Source organism: Panthera pardus, unplaced genomic scaffold (assembly GCF_024362965.1).
Source record: "Panthera pardus isolate Hobbes unplaced genomic scaffold, ASM2436296v1 HiC_scaffold_17, whole genome shotgun sequence".
Taxonomy (NCBI): Eukaryota; Metazoa; Chordata; class Mammalia; order Carnivora; family Felidae; genus Panthera; species Panthera pardus.
Window position 1 is genome coordinate 28,453,552 of NW_026526732.1, and position 19,042 is coordinate 28,472,593.

Consider the following 19,042-nt stretch of genomic DNA (forward strand, 5'->3'; position numbering starts at 1 on the left):
CAATTCCCTGTTCTCCCTCTCTGAGACAGATGATAGATAGATGATAGATAGATATGAGAGATACAGATATAATCTTCATGGTTCTGTTTATCTACAGATACATTTGTATATGAATATATAAATATATGTATATATGTATATGCGTATGCGTTTGTATATGTATGTATCTATTCTTGGTCCTGTTTCTCCGGAGAACTCTTAACTGATAGAGTATTTCTTCAAGTTTGTTGACAGGAAAGAGTTCATCTTTCTGCAATAAATGCAAATCAACAGTTTTGACCAAAAGGGAATTTTTTTTCAGTGAAAACCAATCATGCTATCTTTTTCTCTGAGAATGGCATTTTAATAGTATTAAATGTATATATATATATATATATATATATATATATATATATATATATGTGTGTGTGTGTGTGTGTGTGTGTGTGTGTGTATATACACATATTTCATTCAACTTTGGGGCTTTTCATTAATTCTCTACTTCACAGAAACGCAACAGGAAATGGTCTTGTGGCATGTTGACATTAAAATTCATGCTTAGTCTTACAGAAGTCATTCTAACCCTAGCCAACCGTCTTTAACAGCAGACATATGAGGGCTCTTACATCTTAAATGGCTTGTAGAGGTACCTATGGAAATGATGACTTGCCTGTGACAACCAATAAACCAGCACCAATCACAAACCGCCATAATTAACACTTGCTTACCCAGCGCGTGGATCCAAGCTGATGAAACTGAGACTTCCGTTTTTGAGTCTGCTTTGCGTTTTGTTGGGATGTTTTGGAAAATAACGAAACATAGAGGATACTGCCATCTGAGAGCCTCAGGAACATGCTGGCAAATAATGAAAGTGCCTTCTCTCAAATTACCTCTCTGGAGAGAGCTGAAAGAAAGAGTTCCCTCTGGGTGCTCTCTTTACCATTACAACCCAGGCTCCATATTAACTGATGTTGGCCGTGGAGGACTTTTCCTACCTCCGGTGGAGGCAGTATTTTATTTTACTTTGTAACAGTTCCCTTGACTGGAAAATGAGAATGTTTTCGTGGTGGTTGTTGTTGTTGGTACTTTTACAGTGGACTGCCAAGCTAATTTAGGAACTTCTCCATGGGGTGGCCCCTACACAGGATATCAGACACCACACATTGAAGACAGGCACAAACTACACCACAACAATAGAGCCCAAATGTGTCTAAAACAAATGTATAACAATGTATCTTTTAGCAGAGAGACTCATACTTTATTTTGACAAATTTAAGATAGAAAAATATCATAAAGTGAATATAGCAGTTGCTGTTTTTGTCACAGGGTCTGGGATGTGCAGGGTGACTCGGGAGAGCCGGCTTAACCGGATGGTCTCACGTCTGCTTGGGTTTCAGTTAACACGGAATTATTTCTCAGCCTTTGCATTTGCTTGAAAGAATATAGGACGCAGTAAGACTGGCTTCTCAAAAGGTTATGGCATTCAATAATAGATATTATGAAGCCATGAACCCAAACAACCTTTAAAATATTTTTATAATTACTAAAAGCCAACTTCGACCTTCGGGTTTGAAGCTATGAACTCATATATTCAAAACAGCTTTAACATTTTCTACCAATATATAATAGAGTAACAGAGCACTTAATTGTTTTTTTGAGTGAAGAAAAATGAGAGTAAACCTGATATTTCAGATGACTATAAACAGTAAACGTCAACTCAATATATACGTGTGTATATATGTACGTATACGTGTATACGTACGTATATATGCATGTGTATAATAACTTCAGTAATATACTCTTGCTCAGCTGGCCATGAACAGTGCAGTTCTATCACTGAAGATGTATCCCCGTACGTCCTCTTTGAGCTTATTAAGTGCTGTCATCTGTCTACACTCCATCTCTGGAGGGGGTGGGTTGAGGAACTCCTAGTGCATGCCGCCGTTCGGTTATGGTTATAAAGACAGAAAATTCACGTGCAGCCTGCACTGAACATATCCCGTCTGCAGCTGAGACCGCCGCCTCACTTTGTTCAGCACCTCCACATTCCTTTGTCTCTGTGATGCCTCAGGTAAACTCAGGCTAAATAATTCACGCAGCTGCTAATTCTGTTGCTGCCAGTGCGTTTCAGCTTCTTTCTTTGCTTCCCTTCCCCACTCCTCAAAGAATAAAACTGTGCGGCCCCTCATTAAAATACGGTATCTCGAACATACAAAATAAGCGTATGTACATATATACATACATGCGTTTCCTTTTCAAGGACTGGGTAACTCCTCATTTTCTATCAAGTAATCCTTCTTCATATACTTGGTTCCCCTGACTAACCGCCACACTTCGAGGTAAGCATCCTTCAGTGACCTCTTGCTCACTTCCTCCGGGCCGCGTGTGATCTGCGAACTCCGAGCCACCAGCGGGACTCCTCTGGGGCCACCCCTTGCCTCTGGCCCACTCTTCTGAGTGGAGCCACCTGCTGCCTTGCCCCCTTCTGACCCTCCATTTCCATCCTCCGCGGGCAGCTCCTCCATGACGAATGGCAGCTGATCTCCACTTGGCTGTGCCTCCTCTCCCCCGGGCCGCGTCTCTAGGTCCTCGTAGTTGCTTTGCTTTCTGGTCTCCAAGAATTTGGCCACACAGTAAATGATGGAGCCCAGGGTGTTCACCACCACGCCGGCAATGAACAGAGAGGTGGGCTCCACGTCGCTGAAGGCCACCATGCCCACTGTGATGGTGGCGATGCTCTTCACCACACCCACGAAGCTAGTGGTCACCGCCGAGTTGATGTAGGTGCAATGCAGCGTGGTGAAGTTCATGGCGCAGCCGATCAAGATGCAGGCCACGAAGATGCAGACCATGGTCGGGTCCTTCCAGCCGGGGAAGGTCCAGGCGCGGATGGAATCGGTGCTGGCGAAGGAGCAGACAACCAGCAGTGGGGTGGCGGACACAGCGATGACGTACTGCGCGGTGAGCGGCCCGTGCTCCGTGTCGGCGCTGGCCTTCTGGATGAGCACCAGATAGGCTGCGTGCACCAGGACTGCCAGCACGCCCGTTACGTACCCGATGGGGTCGCCCGTCAGGTCGCCGGCTCCTGGAGCGCCCCAGAGAACCACGGAGCCAGGGCAGGAAGGAAAAAGAGAAGACACCGGGTTGGCGCGGGTGGGTATTCACTGGGGCAACGCTTAGCCTTGGAGAGTGGACAGGGTTCGCGTCCCAGGTCTGCCCACGGGCACAAATCGGAGAGGCCAGGCTCAGCCAATGCCCAGTTCCAAGCATGAGCGGAGGCGCCTTCCTGCATATCCGGGGCGGGGGGGGGGGGGGGCTCCCTGTCTAGTTCTGTGCACGACAAAGGACCGGGAGGGAGCAGATACCCTCGGGGTAGGCACGGAGGTCACCCAGGAGCGTCGTACGCTGCCCCCGCTCTGTTGGGCCGCGGAAGGAAGACGGATCCCCAGCCAGTGTCTTCTAACCCCAGGCGGGCTGGTCGCCGAGCGAACGCCTCCCTCTCGACCTCCGTGTGAAGGTTCCCGGTTCCCGCCGGCTCCCACCCGGCTCAGTCCTTCAAGCTCGGCCCTCACGTGGGTCTTAATCCACCCACCCCCGCCCCCACCCCTCCTCGCGCCGGGAGCGCCTCGCGCGGGGCCAGAGACCCTAAACTAGCTCAGGCGGCTCAAGCTTGGTTTCCATCGTCCCCCTCCCCCCACCACTCCAGCCCCGCGTGACCCAGGGAAGTTCACCGCCCCCGCCTCCTGCAAACCCAGTCTGCTCCGGCTCCGGCGGCTCTCGACCCTTCCCGGAGGAAGGAAGGGGTGCGGGGCGGAGGAGAGGGGAGGGTGGAGAGGGGAGGCGGTGAGCTGGGAAAGCGGAGAGGGCGATAGCTAGTTAGGCAGGGGCGGGGGTCGGAAGCCAGGACTGGGGGGAGGGGTACGCTCTGAAGCAGGAAGTCGGAGCGCCGAAAGGCTCGGCGGGGTCCCAGAAGTCCCGTGCGCGAGCTGAGCAACCACATTCAAAGTCTCTCTCTGCCTCGGTCTCCCCACTGGAAGTGCGGGCCTGGCACTAAGCGATCCTCGTAGCCTCGGTCCGGTGGGGTAGGGTGGGCCGGGGGCGGGCGGGGGTCGGGCTCACCTGCCAGGGCGGCGCCGCAGGTGGTGATGAGCACCGCGGCGAGCACCCCGGGCGAGGGCGCGCCGTTCTTGAGCACCAGGACGCCGATGAGCATGGTGACCAGGGGCAGGCAGCGCTTGAAGACCACGTACATGGGCAGGCTGAGGCCGCGCAGGGACCAGAGCGTGAGGCTCGACTGCAGCGTGGAGAGCACAGCGACCCCCGCGAAGGAGCGCGCCAGACTCCAGCCGAAGGGGGGCACGGCGATGAGCCCGAGGCGCCGCAGCAGCTCCAGGCTCAGCGCCGCCGTGGAGCTGGTCAGGCACTGCACCAGGGTCAGGAAGGAGAACTGGTAGCGGCTGATGAGAAACTTGAGCAGGATGTTGAGGGAGCCCGAGAAGACCCCGTGCGCGATGGCCACCGAGATGCCCAGCACGCGGCCCCGGCAGAGCTGCCGCATCGCGCCTGCCGCGCCGCACCCGGCGGTGGCGGAGCTCCGGGACCTGCGGAAGGAGAGCGGAGAAGAGAGCCGGGAGCAGCGGAGCGAGGGCGGCGGGGGTGCCCGCCCAACGCCGCGGCCAAGGGCAGGGGGCGCCGGCTCCCCGCAGAGGGCACAGCTCCAGCCAGGCGTCCTCGCCGCTCCACAGCTCCGCGTCCGACTGCCCCGCAGCTCCCGGGAGGCAGTGACGGGGGCGGGGGACTCCGAAAAGTGGCAGGGGTGGGGGGGCTGGTCTGAGAGGAGTGGCGGGAACCCTAGCGACAGCGATTTGTAAGTATGTGACGAGCTGCAATGGGTTGTGTCCCGCGCGGTTTCACAGTCAGGGCGGACGCTCTGCGCCTGGAAGCCCCAGCCGCTGCCGCACGCGGGACCGGACTCGCACCTCTCGGGCACCCCAGCGCCCACCCCTGGGCGCCGCACCCCCCCCCCCGCCCCGCCTCCGCAAAAGCCAGAGGCTCCCGCTCGCCTCTTCTTTCCAGCCCCGAACCCAGGAGCGCGGGTTGGGGGATCCCGGGCACAGCCAAAGAAGATTTTAGAAACAACAGCCCTCCAGGGTCAAGCACTGTTTTCGAGAACCGCAACAAGTGACAGCACCCCCAGCAACCCTCCCCCGTCCCCACACCCGCAGCTTCAATCGCTTTTCTATCCACGGTCCCTCCCGGCGCAGCCGCCGGACCATGTCCAACTGTCGGCCAGGAAATGGAAAAAAGTCGGTGCCAGCTGGCTGCGGGGCTTCCCGGTGCTCGGGCGCCAACGCCCCCACATTGAAGGAACCCACGGCCCCAGGACGCCGCCCCGGAGTGCTTTAGGGCGCTAGGGCTGGCTTCTTCCCGGCGCGGGCAACGCGCTCCCCAGTCAGTGCGCCTTCCAGGGAGGGGCCTGGGATTACTCCAGTGGCTCGGGGGGTGGGGGGGGAGGTGTTTTTTTTTTTTTTAGGGGGGAGGGTCCGTGGCCTCGCCGGGCTGCGGAGCCTGGGGGCGGAGGCAAGGGCACACGTTCCAAGTGGGGCAAAGCCGTGAAATGAGCATAAAAGCAGAACCTAAGTCTCGGGAGGGAGAACCATCCACCGTTTTGGTGGATCGCGGGGGCGACGGTGCCCCAAGGTGGGGGGGGAGCCACTGGCCTCGCTCGGAGGTGGAGGGGGTGTGTTGGCAGGGGAGAGAGGGCGCAGCGGGGGCAGGAACCCAGGACCAAGACAGAGCCGAGACTGGACGTAGCTTTCTCTGGATCCCCGGGAACCGAACGCAGCCTAGCGGGTAGTCATTGACTGACTGCTTTGGAGAGCAGGACAACCCCTACCTCCTACCTCCCCCACCCCCGGCCAGGGCAGGTCGGCTTCCCGGCAGGACTTGAGAACTATTTACTTGTCTCGTCCGGCCGGAAGAAAAAGGGAATTCTCAATTGCTGCGGGTACAAAGCTTCTGTGACCCTTTGATCTGAATTTCGCTCCCTGGAAAGTAACTCCTAGTCCCGGAAACTCAGGAGCGGCAAAGGGGTTCGCTCAGCCCAGATCACAGCCAAGAGCCAGGCACAGTTTTCGCGCTGCTTAAAAATTATGGACTTGGCTAGGGTTTGGGAGCGAGGAAGAGAGCTCCAAATTGCTTCGAACCACCTCTCCCTTTCGTTCACTTCTCTTATCCACCCACCTGCAGCAGGATCCCAACCTCCTAACCCTGAACTGCTGCACGAATATGCACGAACCATTTCCTTCGTGATTCTTTTTTCTCCTCCACACTTCCACCTCTGTGCTGAAGGAGACACTTGCAGCCCAGATGTTGAAGCCGCGACAGTTTTTACCAGAGCAGAAAAATAATTTACATCGGGTATTGGCAGCATCACCACAGTCCTTACTCTGGGCCAGCTTTCCAGGAGCTGGGAGCTCACTTTGGTGGGAGAGACCTAGGTCTCAACCAGTCCTCCAGCTCACGTGCCCAGCGCCTGGTAGGGCCACTTTCCCGCCCCCCCCCCCCCCCCCCCTCAAGTGGACACTCAAGAAAATGCTTACAAATGGCTCAGTGTGTCAACTTTCCAGGAATACCTCTGGAAAGCAATGTACTGAAACCTATGCTTCCAGTTCCCTGGGAAATTCTTTGTTTTTGTTGCTAATAGCTATGGTTACACACTAGTGGCTATTTCATGGATTCTGTTTTTCATGGGATGTTCTTTTCTTGAGGAAATCAGGTCTGAAGCAAGGGACCCCATGTGTGTAGTATAAGCATATATACAAAGCATACAAAGTATACTCAGATTTAAAAAAAACTTTGAAGATTAACTCTTTAAAGAAATCAGCAAATAACAGATCTCTGCTTCTGGGGACCATTCCAATTAAAGGATGGTTTCTTTAAGCCATCTTAAGTGAACATAATAAAGACCTGTCTGCGTAGACCTAGTTTGGGAATGATTCATTTCTGCCAGCAATTATAATTGCTTCCATTTGTGATACTAACATTAGGTAAAAGATTTGGGGCTGATTCAGCTATCTCACCCTTCTCATTTAGGCAAGGAAATTTTGCTTAATATTTGAAACCTACACTGGCATGAAACAGTTCATTTTCTCCACTTTATTGCATATAATTCTTTTCCATTAGGGCTTTTATTTAAAAAAAATTAATACCATCAGCCACACCAATTACTAGATATCTCCTAAAGAAAAATGGGAAAAACAAGAATACTATGTTTAGCAAGGTTAATTGAACAAGAATGTAGATCTGAAGGTCAAAAAGCTATTTGACCTACTGGTACCAAGGGTCTAGACTCAAGCTCCATTATCTTTGGAGCTACCTAATACATACTGATGGCATTAAATAAATCCTTCAGTTCATTCATTTGGCAAACATGCAGAGCAAGTATTTTGGGCCAGGCACTTGGTTAGCCACAGAGGATTCAAAGATGAGCGCTCATCTTATTTCTCAGGAATTCGCAGGTGCAGGTGAGGCAACACAATGGTGCGTATGCAACAGTGGGGTCGTGTGGCAGAAACAAGAGACCGCTAAGGAGGGAAATAATATCAGCTTTAGAAGGGGGTATCAGAGAAGACTTCCTGGGGGAGGAAATGTGTTCTTATTTCCTTATTTTTAATTGTAAAAGTAACCCATTCTCAGGACGCCTGGGTGGCTCAGTCGGTTAAAGCATCAGACTCTTGATTTTCGCTCAGGTCATGATCTCACAATTCGTGAGATCGAGCTCCACTCAGAGCCTGCTTGCGATTCTCTCTCTCCCTCTCTCTCTTCTCCTCCCCTGTGCACCTTCTCTCTCTCAAAATAAATAAATAAATTTTTAGAAAGTAACCCATTCACGTTATAATATGTAAAAGGAAAACAAACTTTATAACAATAACTAAACATATTCCCCACCACTAACCCCACACCAACCCCACTGCACAGAGCTGGGGGTTACTGGTGTAAACCTTTAAGTTTTTCATGTATATATATTTACACAAACAGAATCCCCTTTTAAAAAATAATAAAATTAGGACATTTACATATTTGTCTATAATTTGCTATTTTAAAAAGCATATTGTGGGGCACCTGGGTGGCTCAGTTGGTTAAGCATCCTACTTCGGTTCAGGGCATGATCTCGAGGTTCATGAGTTCAAGCCCCGCATCGGACTCTGTGCTGAGAGCTCAGAGTCTGGAGCCTGCTTCGGAATCTGTGTCTCCCTCTCTCTCTCTGCCCCTCCCCCACTCGCTCGTGCACGCTCTCTCTCTCCTCTCAAAAATAAACATTAAAAAAATTTTTTTAAGATACTGTGATAACAAGCCCCTAAGATCTCTGCTTCCTCGTATTCACACCTTTGGTTAACCCTCTTACTTTTTACCAGGGCTGGTCTGTGTGACCAATAGGACACAGCAGAAGTGATGGTGTCACTCCCTGAGGCTCGGTTATAAAAGACTGAAGCTTCTGTCTTGAATTTTCTTTCTCTTTTATCATTCAGTCTGGAGGAAGCCAGATGCCATGTTATAGGAACACCCAGGCCACCTGTGGAGGGTCCCACCTGGTGAGTATGTGAGGCCTGCTAACGACCAGGTTGATCCAGGCTGATCCTTCAGGCCCTATTGAGCTTCTGATACCTGCAGACCCAGGTGACAGCTTAACTGCACTGTCCTGAGACAGTCTGAGCCAGAACAACTCAGCTAAGCTACGCTTGGATTCCTGACCTATAGAAATTCTAAGATAAATAAATGTTTGTTTTAAGCTGCTATGTTTTGGGGTGATCTGTTACACAGAAATAGATAACTAATACACATATCAATAGCAGGGTGTCTTTCCATAGTTCTATCTTATTCTTTTAAATGACTGTTCTATAGTATCACCTTTCCTCTGTAGACAGGCATCTAGATTTTACCCAACAATGATGTAATGGATACCCTTGGACATTTGTTCTTACATACTCTGTTAGTATTTGGGGTGTCAGGGTACAGACGGGGAATCCTAGGACTGGAACAGCTGAGTCTGTAACTTAAAATCTTTATTGCCATCCAAAATCTATAAAGAACTTATTAAACTCAACACCCAAAAAGCAAATAATCCAGTTAAGAAATGGGCAGAAGACATGAATAGACATCTTCCCAAAGAAGAAATCCAGATGGCTAATAGACACACGAAAGATGCTCAACATCACTCATCCTCAGGGAAATACAAATCAAAACCACAATGAGATACCACCTCACACCTGTTAGAATGGCTACAATTAACAACACAAGAAACAACAAATGTTGGTAAGGATGCAGAGAAAGGGGAACCCTCTTGCATTGTTGGTGGGAATGCAAACTGGTGCAGCTGCTCTGGAAAACTGTGTGGAGGTTCCTCGAAAAGTTAAAAATAGAACTATCCTATGATCCAGAAATTGCACTGCTAGATATTTACCAAAAGGATACAAAAATACAGATTTGAAGGGTACGTGCACTCCAATGTTTATAGCAGCATTATCAACAATAGCCAGGGCGCCTGGGTGGCTCAGTCAGTTAAGCATCCAACTTCGGCTCAGGTCATGATCTCACAGTTAGTGAGTTCAAGCCATGCGACGACGAGCTCTGTGCTGGAACCTGCTTCAGATGCTATGTCTCCCTCTCTCTCTGTCCCTCTCCCACTCTCACTGTTTCTCTCTCTCTCTCTCAAAAGTAAACAAACATTGGGGTGCCTGGGTGGCTCAGTCGGTTGAGCGTCCAGCTTCGGCTCAGGTCATGATCTCACAGTTTGTGGGTTCGAGCCCTGCATCCGGCTCTGTGCTGACAGCTTAGAGCCTGGAGCCTGCTTCGAATTCTGTGTCTCCCTCTCTCTCTGCTCCTCCCCCACTCATGCTCTGTCTCTCTCTCTCTCCTTCAAAAATAAATAAAAACATTTAAAAAAATTCAAAAATAAACAAACACAATAGCCAAACTATGGAGAGAGTCCAAATGTCCACCGACTGATGAATGGATAAAGATGTGGCATATATACCCACAATGGAATATTTCTCAGCCATCAAAAGGAATGAAATCTTGCCATTTGCGACGATGTGGATGGAGCTGGAGGATATTATGCTCAGTGAAATAAGTCAGACAGAGAATGACAAATACCATACGATTTCACCCATATGTGGAATTTAGGACACAAAACAGATGAACGTATAGGAAGAAGGGAGAAAAAGAAAGAGAGAGAAACAAACCATAAGAGCCTCTTCATGATAGAGAACCGAAGGTTGATGGAGGGAGGTGGGGGGGGGGGGGATGGGCTAAATGGGTGTGGGGCATTAAGGAAGGCATTTGTGTTGAGCACTGGGTGTCATATTAAGTGATGAATTACTAAAATCTACTCCTGAAAAGAATATTACACTATGTTAACTAACTAGAATTTAAGTAAAAAAGTTGAAAAAAATTAAATTTTTTATTGCCAAATTGCCTTCGAAAAAGGTATGTAACAGTGCTCTCACTTTCACTAATATTGGATGTTAGCAATATTTTATTGTTTGCCAAACTGATAAGCAAAAAAATAGAATCAAATCTTTTAATTTGCATTTCTTTATCATCAAATTAGACAAAGTCTGGGTATTTTTTTTAAATTGTATTAAACATTTGCATTTCTACATCTGTCAATTATCTATTGATATCCTTTGTCCACTTTTACGTTTGGCTGTCTCAGTGAGTTTTGAGAGCTCTTTAAATTGTGGATATTAAACAATTTGTTACATATGTTACAAATACACCTTCTACTGTGTCTTCTTTTAGCTTTGCTAATGGTGTGTTTTGTTATTTTAATTTTTGTGTGTTATCAGTCCTTTTCTTTAGTCATTTCACATGACTTTCAAATGATGGATAAGAATTTGTCAAACCAATATATACCTAAAAATTAATGTAATATCATGTATCAACTATAATAAAAAATGATTCACTGAGCCAAGAACAGGACAATCCAGGCACATGGACTGCCTTGAACAAAGGCAGAAATGAAAACTTGCATTATTTATTCAGGGGAGCCTGTGAGCACATGGGTGTGGAGCACAAAGTTGGTGACCACAAGGACAGATGCGATGCTGCAGAGAGGCAGGGGCCACAGTCTGATGAGTGAGCTTGAACTTTTTCCTGAGGGCAATCCTATAGGCAGAGAAAGGTTTTACACTCCGATTGATGTCATCAGATTGCATTTCTAGATCCATCTCCAGCAGCTGTGTTGGGGAGGATTGCTCCAAGGGCACAAAACTAGAAACAGATTCCTCATTTGGGAAGGGATTGGATCATCTGCTGGGATTGTCCAGAGAAAACTTAACAATGGCATGAACCAGGGCAGTAGTGGTTGGATTGAAGGCAGGGGACAGAATGGAGAAGTATTTTAGGGGAGAAAAGGGGCAGGACTTATGTGATGCATCTTCGAGTGGAGAGGTGGGAAAAAGGGAAGGCACAAGAACGGGATTTAGGTCTTTAGCTTGAGGGCCTGGGTGGAGAGTATTGGCACATGGGAGAGCATGTGCCAGAGGAGCCCATTACTGAGAAAGTTGGGTTTGGTTAGAAGAAACTGAGCTGTGGGGAGACCTGGCTGGGGGAGGCAGGAGACATAGACTTCAGCATATCTCTGAAGCAAAAAAATATTTAAGTGGATTATCTCACTCAACAAGAGGCCTGCTAAGAAATCATTGAGTTCATTTTGGGAGAAGCCAAAGGATAGCCAAGTTGGTCAGTTAAAAAGTGCCATGGGCAGAAGAGACAGGAGGCTCTCAGCCTGGATCTCCCTGGGGGTGACATACCTTGGTAGGGTCACTCCAGACCCTGGGGCAGCTTCTTAGCAATTTTGACTTGGAAAACTCCATTTTGTCGCTTCTCTCAGGAATGATCAAAAGCTAGTCACCAGAGAGTTCCACACGTTTACTACTTCTCTGTGGGCCAATTTCTGTTATTCCTAGGAAAGGAAGGCTAGGTGGCAGGACCATGGGTTCGGATCCAGTCAGAGCAAGTTTCACATTCCAGCTTCATACCTGTTGGCTCTTAGGACTCCTGGGGGCCTTCATTTCTCTGTCTGGAAAACTGGGAGGGCTTCCTTTCAGGGACATTATAAAAATCAAAGAAATAACATACAGAAATCATCTCACATTGTGCCCAGGTCACAGAAGAAGTTGGGGAGGCAGGAGGGATGAAAGCTAAGAGCTCAACACCCAAGACACAAGTGCTGTCCAGAGACCGCCCAGCTTGTGAACTACCAAGAAGTTAAAAATCTCGGGAATTCTCTTTCAGGAGAGAATCCAGCCCCTTTCCTTCTAGTTTTCCAATCTTAGCTCCAGGGAACCCACTGGATAAACCCAAACTCTCTCATATTGTGAGACTCTAAGAACCTGAGTTCAGTATTACAGTTACTGTTCCACACATCTCTAACATCCTACAAATTGAGGGGGAAAGATCAAGAGAGGTGGTAGTTTTTAAATCACAAGTATCTGCTTCAAAAGATACATGACAGATTATTTTAATAAACTCTCTTGCATTCTACAAGGAAAATAAATATGTAATTTCATTTTACTGTGAACGTAAATTCACATGGTAAATGTGATCTGGTTAGGTATTTTTTTTTTAACGTTTATTTATTTTTGAGACAGAGAGAGACAGAGCATGAACAGGGGAGGGGCAGAGAGAGAGGGAGACACAGAATCTGAAACAGGCTCCAGGCTCTGAGCTGTCAGCACAGAGCCCGACGCGGGGCTCGAACTCAGAGACCGTGAGATCATGACCTGAGCCGAAGTCAGACGCTTAACCGACCGAGCCACCCAGGCGCCCCTGGTTAGGTGTTTTTAAAGGTCTATTTTAAATTTGGCTGATACGGAGAGCACCCACTGTGAACCTGCTTTTACTGAACTGTACTTAGTGTGATGTCACTAGTTCTGGAGGGAAGCGAGAAACAGATTGATGAGCCTCATCATCGTGACAGCTGTAAGGATGTGTCTGAGCTCCTTGTTCCTTACATTGTATTCATGTTAAGAAAGCAGTGTCCTCGTTAGGGGGCTTCTCAAAAACAATTTAAGACTAAAAAGAGTTGGGATGCCTGGGTGGCTCAGCTGGTTAAGCTTTCAACTCTTGATTTCGGCTCAGGTCATGATCTCAAGGTCATGAGACAGAGCCCAGAGTCGAGCTCTGCACTCTCAGCATGGAGCCTGCTTGGGATTCTGTCTCTCCCTCTCTCTCTGCTCCTCCCCTGCTCACGTGCTCTCTCTCTGTCTCTCTCTCTCAAAAAAATAAATAAATAAAATAAACATTTAAAAAAAAGTTGTACTTTTCCCCCAGACCATTAATTCATTTAACAAATATTTACAGAGCACCTTCTAGGTACCAGGCATGGTACTAGGATGAAGTCCTTGCCTTAGGTCTTGGGCACTGAACTGTGTACTCAACCAGGCTTCCTATTTATGTTTCTAGGAACAACTTTCTTTCTTTCTTCTTTCTTTCTTTCTTTCTTTCTCTTTCTTTCTTTCTTTCTTTCTTTCTTTCTTTCTTTCTTTCTTTTTCTTTCTCTCTCGTTCTTTCTCTTTCTTTCTTTCTTTCTTTCTTTCTTTCTTTCTTTCTTTCTTTCTTTTTTCTTTTTTTCTTTTTAATGTTTATTTATTTATTTTGAGAGAAAGAGGTAGAGAGCTAGCAGGGGAGGGGCAGAGCAGAGACAGAATCCCAAGCAGGCTCTACACCATCAGTGAGGAACCCGGGGCAGGGTTCAAACTCATGAACTGGGAGATCATGACACCAGCTGAAATCAAGACACACTTAACTGACCGAGCCACCCAGGTGCTCCAAGGAGCAACTTTCCAAAGCACTTTGAGGCATAGATTTTAAAAAGAATTTTTTTTTAATGTTTATTTTCGAGAGAGAGAAAGAGACAGAGAGTGAACGGAGGAGGGGCAGAGAGAGAGGGAGACACAGAATCTGAAGCAGGCTCCAGGCTCTCAGCTGTCAGCACACAGCCCCATGTGGGGCTCAAACTCACAGACTGTGAGATCATGACCTAAGCCGAAGTCAGATGCTTAACTGACTGAGCCACCCAGGCGCCCCAAGGCATGGATTTTTAAGCTCCACTCATGGCTTCACTTTATGTCTCCTTTTCTTCTATCTTTTGTGTCATCTTGTTTTTGTATGTTGTAAGCTGTCATTTTTTTTCTGGAACAAGTAAATGTGCAATGTAAATATGTTAATTAGGCAATATACATAGGTTCTGATTTATTTTTGTTGTGATTACTGCAAGTGTATTTTGCTTTTTAAAAATCCTCAGTGAGGCACCTGGGTGGCTCAGTGGGTTGGGCTTTGACTGCTGCTCAGGTCATGATCTCATAGTTGTGAGTTCGAGCCCTGCATCAAGCTCTGTGCTGACAGCTCAGAGCCTGGAGCCGGCTTGGGATTCTGTCTTGCTCTCTCTGCCCCTCCCCTGCTTGTGCTCTCTCAAAAATGAATAAACATTAAAAAAATTAAGAATCCTCAAAACCTTGCTAAAAACTTAATGACAAAATATCATATTATACAGTTGCTTGTTTTACCAATTTTTCCCTTTCCACACATTTTGTTTTTACAGGTCATCTGCACTTAGGGATTTTTCAAGGAGATTTAGGGCGGTACTAAGGAGGGTCTATAGTATTACCTAGGGCTACTTTCAAGGGCAGCTGCTTGAAACTTATTAGGACCTAACACTTTTTTCCCAGTGACCAATTTTTTAAAAAATTTGATGGTAGAAAAGTAGGAAAGAGAAATACAGAGCAAAGCTTATACTACCTAAAAAGATGTGAATAAATATAAAAAACATGTAAGCTTTTAACTCATAGCATTCCATGTTCTTAAAGCATGCCACCCATCCTTGAGACAGTCTCATTCAGTCTCTATGTCAAGAACACAGTAGACACTCAATAAATATTGCTGAATAAATCAAATCTATATTAGAGCCCTGTTACTGAACCATAGATAAACTCTATATTACATATAGCACTATATTCATATGTATACTATGTTAGAAAAAGCAACCTTGATAGGATGTCATAAAATCATAAGTAATCAAGAGATGTAGTTTATTTTGATTTTTACCAACAGCAGTGATTATATTTTACATCAAAAGTGGCAAATTAAAAATGAAATATATCACTAACAATATAATCTACAGATCTCCCATATTTTAATCCACTTTATAACACAGAGATTACAGTTTAATGGATACTACAAGATATTCCATCACATCAATTATTTCTTAGGATTTTAAGAAATATGGCTTATGTACCAGGCTTATATGGTGAGCCAAAGTCTTTATCAGCGGCCTCAAAACTGATTCCAGGGTCAATTTTTAAAATTTGAAATCTGCATAGCATATAAAAGCATATCTATGTCATTAAGAGTTAATTTATTCCCTGTTAAGTAGTTCTCAGACAATCTCCTTTGTTTCTCACTGGAGGAGTGTATCTCACGCAGGCATAGTAAGGCAAACAGGATCATATATCTTTATCGTTTCATCCCAAGCACAATCAGCCACCTAGAAAACAAAAAGGAAGTAAGAAATCTTGCCATTTGCAACAACGTGGATAGAACTGGAGGGTATTATGCTAAGCGAAATAAGTCAGAGACATCATTTGATTTCACTCATATGTGGAATCTGAGAAACGTAACAGATGATCATAAGGGAAGGGTAGGAAAAATAAGATAAAAACAGAGAGGGAGGCAAACCATAAGAGACTCTTAAATACAGAGGACAAACTGAGGGTCGATGGGGGTGAGGAAAATGGGTGATGGGCACTGAAGAGGGCACTTGTTGGGATGAGCACTGGGTGTTGTATATAAGTGATGAATCACTGGAATCTACTCCTGAAGCCAAGACTACACTGTATGTTAGCTGACTTGAGAATAAATTAAAAAAATGAAAAAAAGAAAGAAAAGAAACATAATCTACAAATGTTCCAAATAGGCAGCAAATGCGGAAGTCATTTAAAGTGGGAGTAGATTCACCCACTGGGAACCATTATTTTAAATAGGAAGGTCTATTTTCCCTTTTTCAGATACACTTCACGGATTGTTTCCAATTGATAGAAGTTGCCTGTAAGGATTTCCTGTCCCCTATGACCTTACCTGGGCCCCACCTCACCTCCGAACCAAATAATCCCCTCTGTGTCCCAAGGTAAATGTTGAAAAAACCCACTCGTAAACTGGGAACCAAAGCACCATGCTAGGTATTATGGGGATAGAAAGGAGATAAAGTATGGCTCTTGCCTTCACAGAATGGTTCACACAAGACCCAAAGTGGAAAGTCCTCTAATAGAGACTCTCAGAGGAGGAACTATCTGAATCCAAGTGGGGTGGTGTCAGAAGACTTCACAAATGCTGTGGCATTCACACTGGCCCTCTTTAGGGGCAGACACGGGAGACAAGGAAATTTAGGTCTAAAAAATCATAAAAACATGAAGGGAAGAAAGTCCATGGTGCTCAGGAACTGTGTTAAAAACCTTGTGAGTATCACAATGTATCAGAGTATAAGATTAACATACAAAATCAACCATATTTCTATATACTAGCAGGACAGAATTGAAAAATTCATTTGCAATAGTATCAAATAACAAAATACCACATTTAACAAAAGACGTGCAAAACAGCCACGCTAAAAATAAAAACACTGCTAGGAGAAATTGAAGAAGGCCTAAATAAATGAGGAACTATATTCATGGATTCCATATCATTAACAATTTAATTCTACCCCCCCCCAATAATTTGTAAATAATTCATTATCTCAGAAGGTTTTTTTTAATGAAAACGGACAAGATGAATTTTAAAGTTTATGTGGAAATGTAGAGGACCCAGAGGAGCCAAAAGAATCTTGAAAAAGAACAACAAAACTGTACTATTTACACTACATGACTCAAGACTTACCATAAAATTATAGTAATCAGAACAGTGCAATATAGGTATAAGGATATACAAGTAGATCAAGGAACAGAAGAGAGTTCAGGAATAGACTCCAGACTTGGAAAATACCTTTTCAACCAATGTACCAAAACAATTCAATAGAGAAAGGAAAGTCTTTACAACTAATGGTGCTAGAACTGGATATCCATATGGGAAAAAAAAAATGAACCTCAGCCCCAACTTCACACCATAAACAAAAAATAATTTCCGGTGGGTGGGCCATAAACCTAAACATAAAAGCTAAACATATAAACCTTTAAGAAGAAAACATAATATATATCATCATATATATATATCTTATATATTCTAAAACAGGCAGAACTTAATCTAAGGTAAAAAAAAAATAGGGTCATGTTTTGTTTTGTTTTGTTTTGTTTTGTTTTGTTTTGTTTTAGTTGGAGGTGGATATGGGGATAGGGAGAGACTGGAAAGAGATAAAAGGGAATTTTGGAGGAAGATGTAAATGTTCTCTATTGCATTGGGATTAGATTACAGAGTGTTATCTGTCAAAACATATATCTAAGACTTGTACATTTTGATGTATATGAATGATACCTAGAAGTAGTAAGAATAATAATGACAACAATAATAATAACTGAATGGGGATGGGACATGAGTAGTGGAATAAATAAAACAAGAATGTTGATCATCGTTATGCTGGGTAATGGAAGTTCATTATCCTATTCTGTTTACTTTTTAGGCACTTGAAATTTTTCACAATAAAAAAAACAATACAAGAAAAAATGTAGACAGTGACATGAAGGATGAAGTGGCATGAGAGAGATTTTGACTAAAGGTATTTTCACTCAATTTCCCATCCTTTAATGGTTACAAAGGCTACAAGTTTCACAAGGGAACTCAAAGTCTTAGTGGACAGTCTAATCATCTGGCTGTCAACTGACTGCATCCAAGAACCCCTCAGATTAATCTGAATATATTAACTCCTTATCACTCAATAACAGTATTTTAGATCAGAATCCCAACTATAGAGAATAGTAGAGACCTTTTAGTCAAACTTTTTAATTTCAGCATTAAATACCAGACTCTTCAACATTTGGTTGCTACCTACTTCTTTTGTTTCTTATTGCAGAGCCTACAGTCAAGTCTGGGCCTCTTGTCCTTGTGTTCTTGTCCTTTTCCCAATCCCCTCCTGAGTAACCTCTCTTCTCCCTCTCCTTCTGTCTCCTCCTTGCCTTGTTCTGCCTGGAGATGATACCTCTCTTCTGAAGAATCATTTAAGCATCACTTTCTCTGTCTTCCATAGCACCTGCACTATTCGGCTGTATGTATTTATTGCTATGTGTCTTCAGCTCTTTGAGGGCATAGATCATGTCTTGGTATAACAATAGTGACTCAATAGATACTAGCTCAAATAATGTATTTTACAGATTAAGATTATAGAGATTATTGTGTTCTCATGTTCATACTAGAGTAGCAGAGCTGGAACCAGAACCTCAATCAATGGAGTCTGTCCACTATAAACAGTGCTTCACAAAAGGCAAACTGACATTTCTTACCTGTCTAATCCTGCAATTATAAGTTTTTATATCATGGGATACAAAGATCATTATATTAATTTACCCCTATCTGATCTATGTATACTTTTTCAAGTGCTAGACCTTTCCATATGTTATTTACTCAACTTACAATAACTAAAAAATGTCAAGGCCAACGAATCAGTAAATGTTCACAAATCTATAAGTTAATTGGCATATCAAAAAGACCCCAAACTGCAATGATACAGAATAATGAATAGTTGATTCAAATTAATGCAAATAATATTTCTCCATTAAATGATTAATTAACCCCCAGCTACAAGTTTAAAAAAGCTTACAATGAAAAACAATACTGGGATGCCTGGGTGGCTGTGAGTTCAAGCCCAGCAATGGGCTCCACGCTGGGTGTGAAGTCTACTTAAAATAATAATAATAATAATAATAATAATAATAATAATAATAATGATGATGTAAGAAGAAAAGCACTTTACTAAACCAACAAAGAGGCTCCTGACTCTCTGAGGTAGGCAGGCACAGCAGATTTCCTGGTAAGGAAAGATGACGGTGTGGTTCCTGGCGGTGGTGGGTAGGGCTCT

General features: G+C 45.0%; 2 protein-coding genes across 2 annotated transcripts in view; both read right to left on the bottom strand.

Annotated features, from left to right (window-relative positions):
* Positions 1–1,213: 1,213 nt before the first annotated feature.
* On the bottom strand, positions 1,214–5,159 carry SLC35D3 (solute carrier family 35 member D3). Its single transcript, XM_019420473.2, has 2 exons — positions 4,099–5,159; positions 1,214–3,064 (listed from the first exon to the last, which is right to left on the bottom strand). The coding sequence occupies exons 1-2, from the start codon at positions 4,535–4,537 to the stop codon at positions 2,235–2,237; spliced, it is 1,269 nt and encodes a 422-aa protein (XP_019276018.1). The 5' UTR covers positions 4,538–5,159; the 3' UTR covers positions 1,214–2,234.
* Positions 5,160–15,060: 9,901 nt separating this feature from the next.
* Positions 15,061–19,042, bottom strand: part of PEX7 (peroxisomal biogenesis factor 7) — a 77,460-nt gene continuing 73,478 nt past the window's right edge. The window contains exon 10 of the mRNA XM_019420485.2: positions 15,061–15,529. Within this exon, the coding sequence (XP_019276030.2) occupies positions 15,461–15,529 (69 nt within the window). The 3' untranslated portion in view covers positions 15,061–15,460. The remainder of the gene's footprint in view (positions 15,530–19,042) is intronic.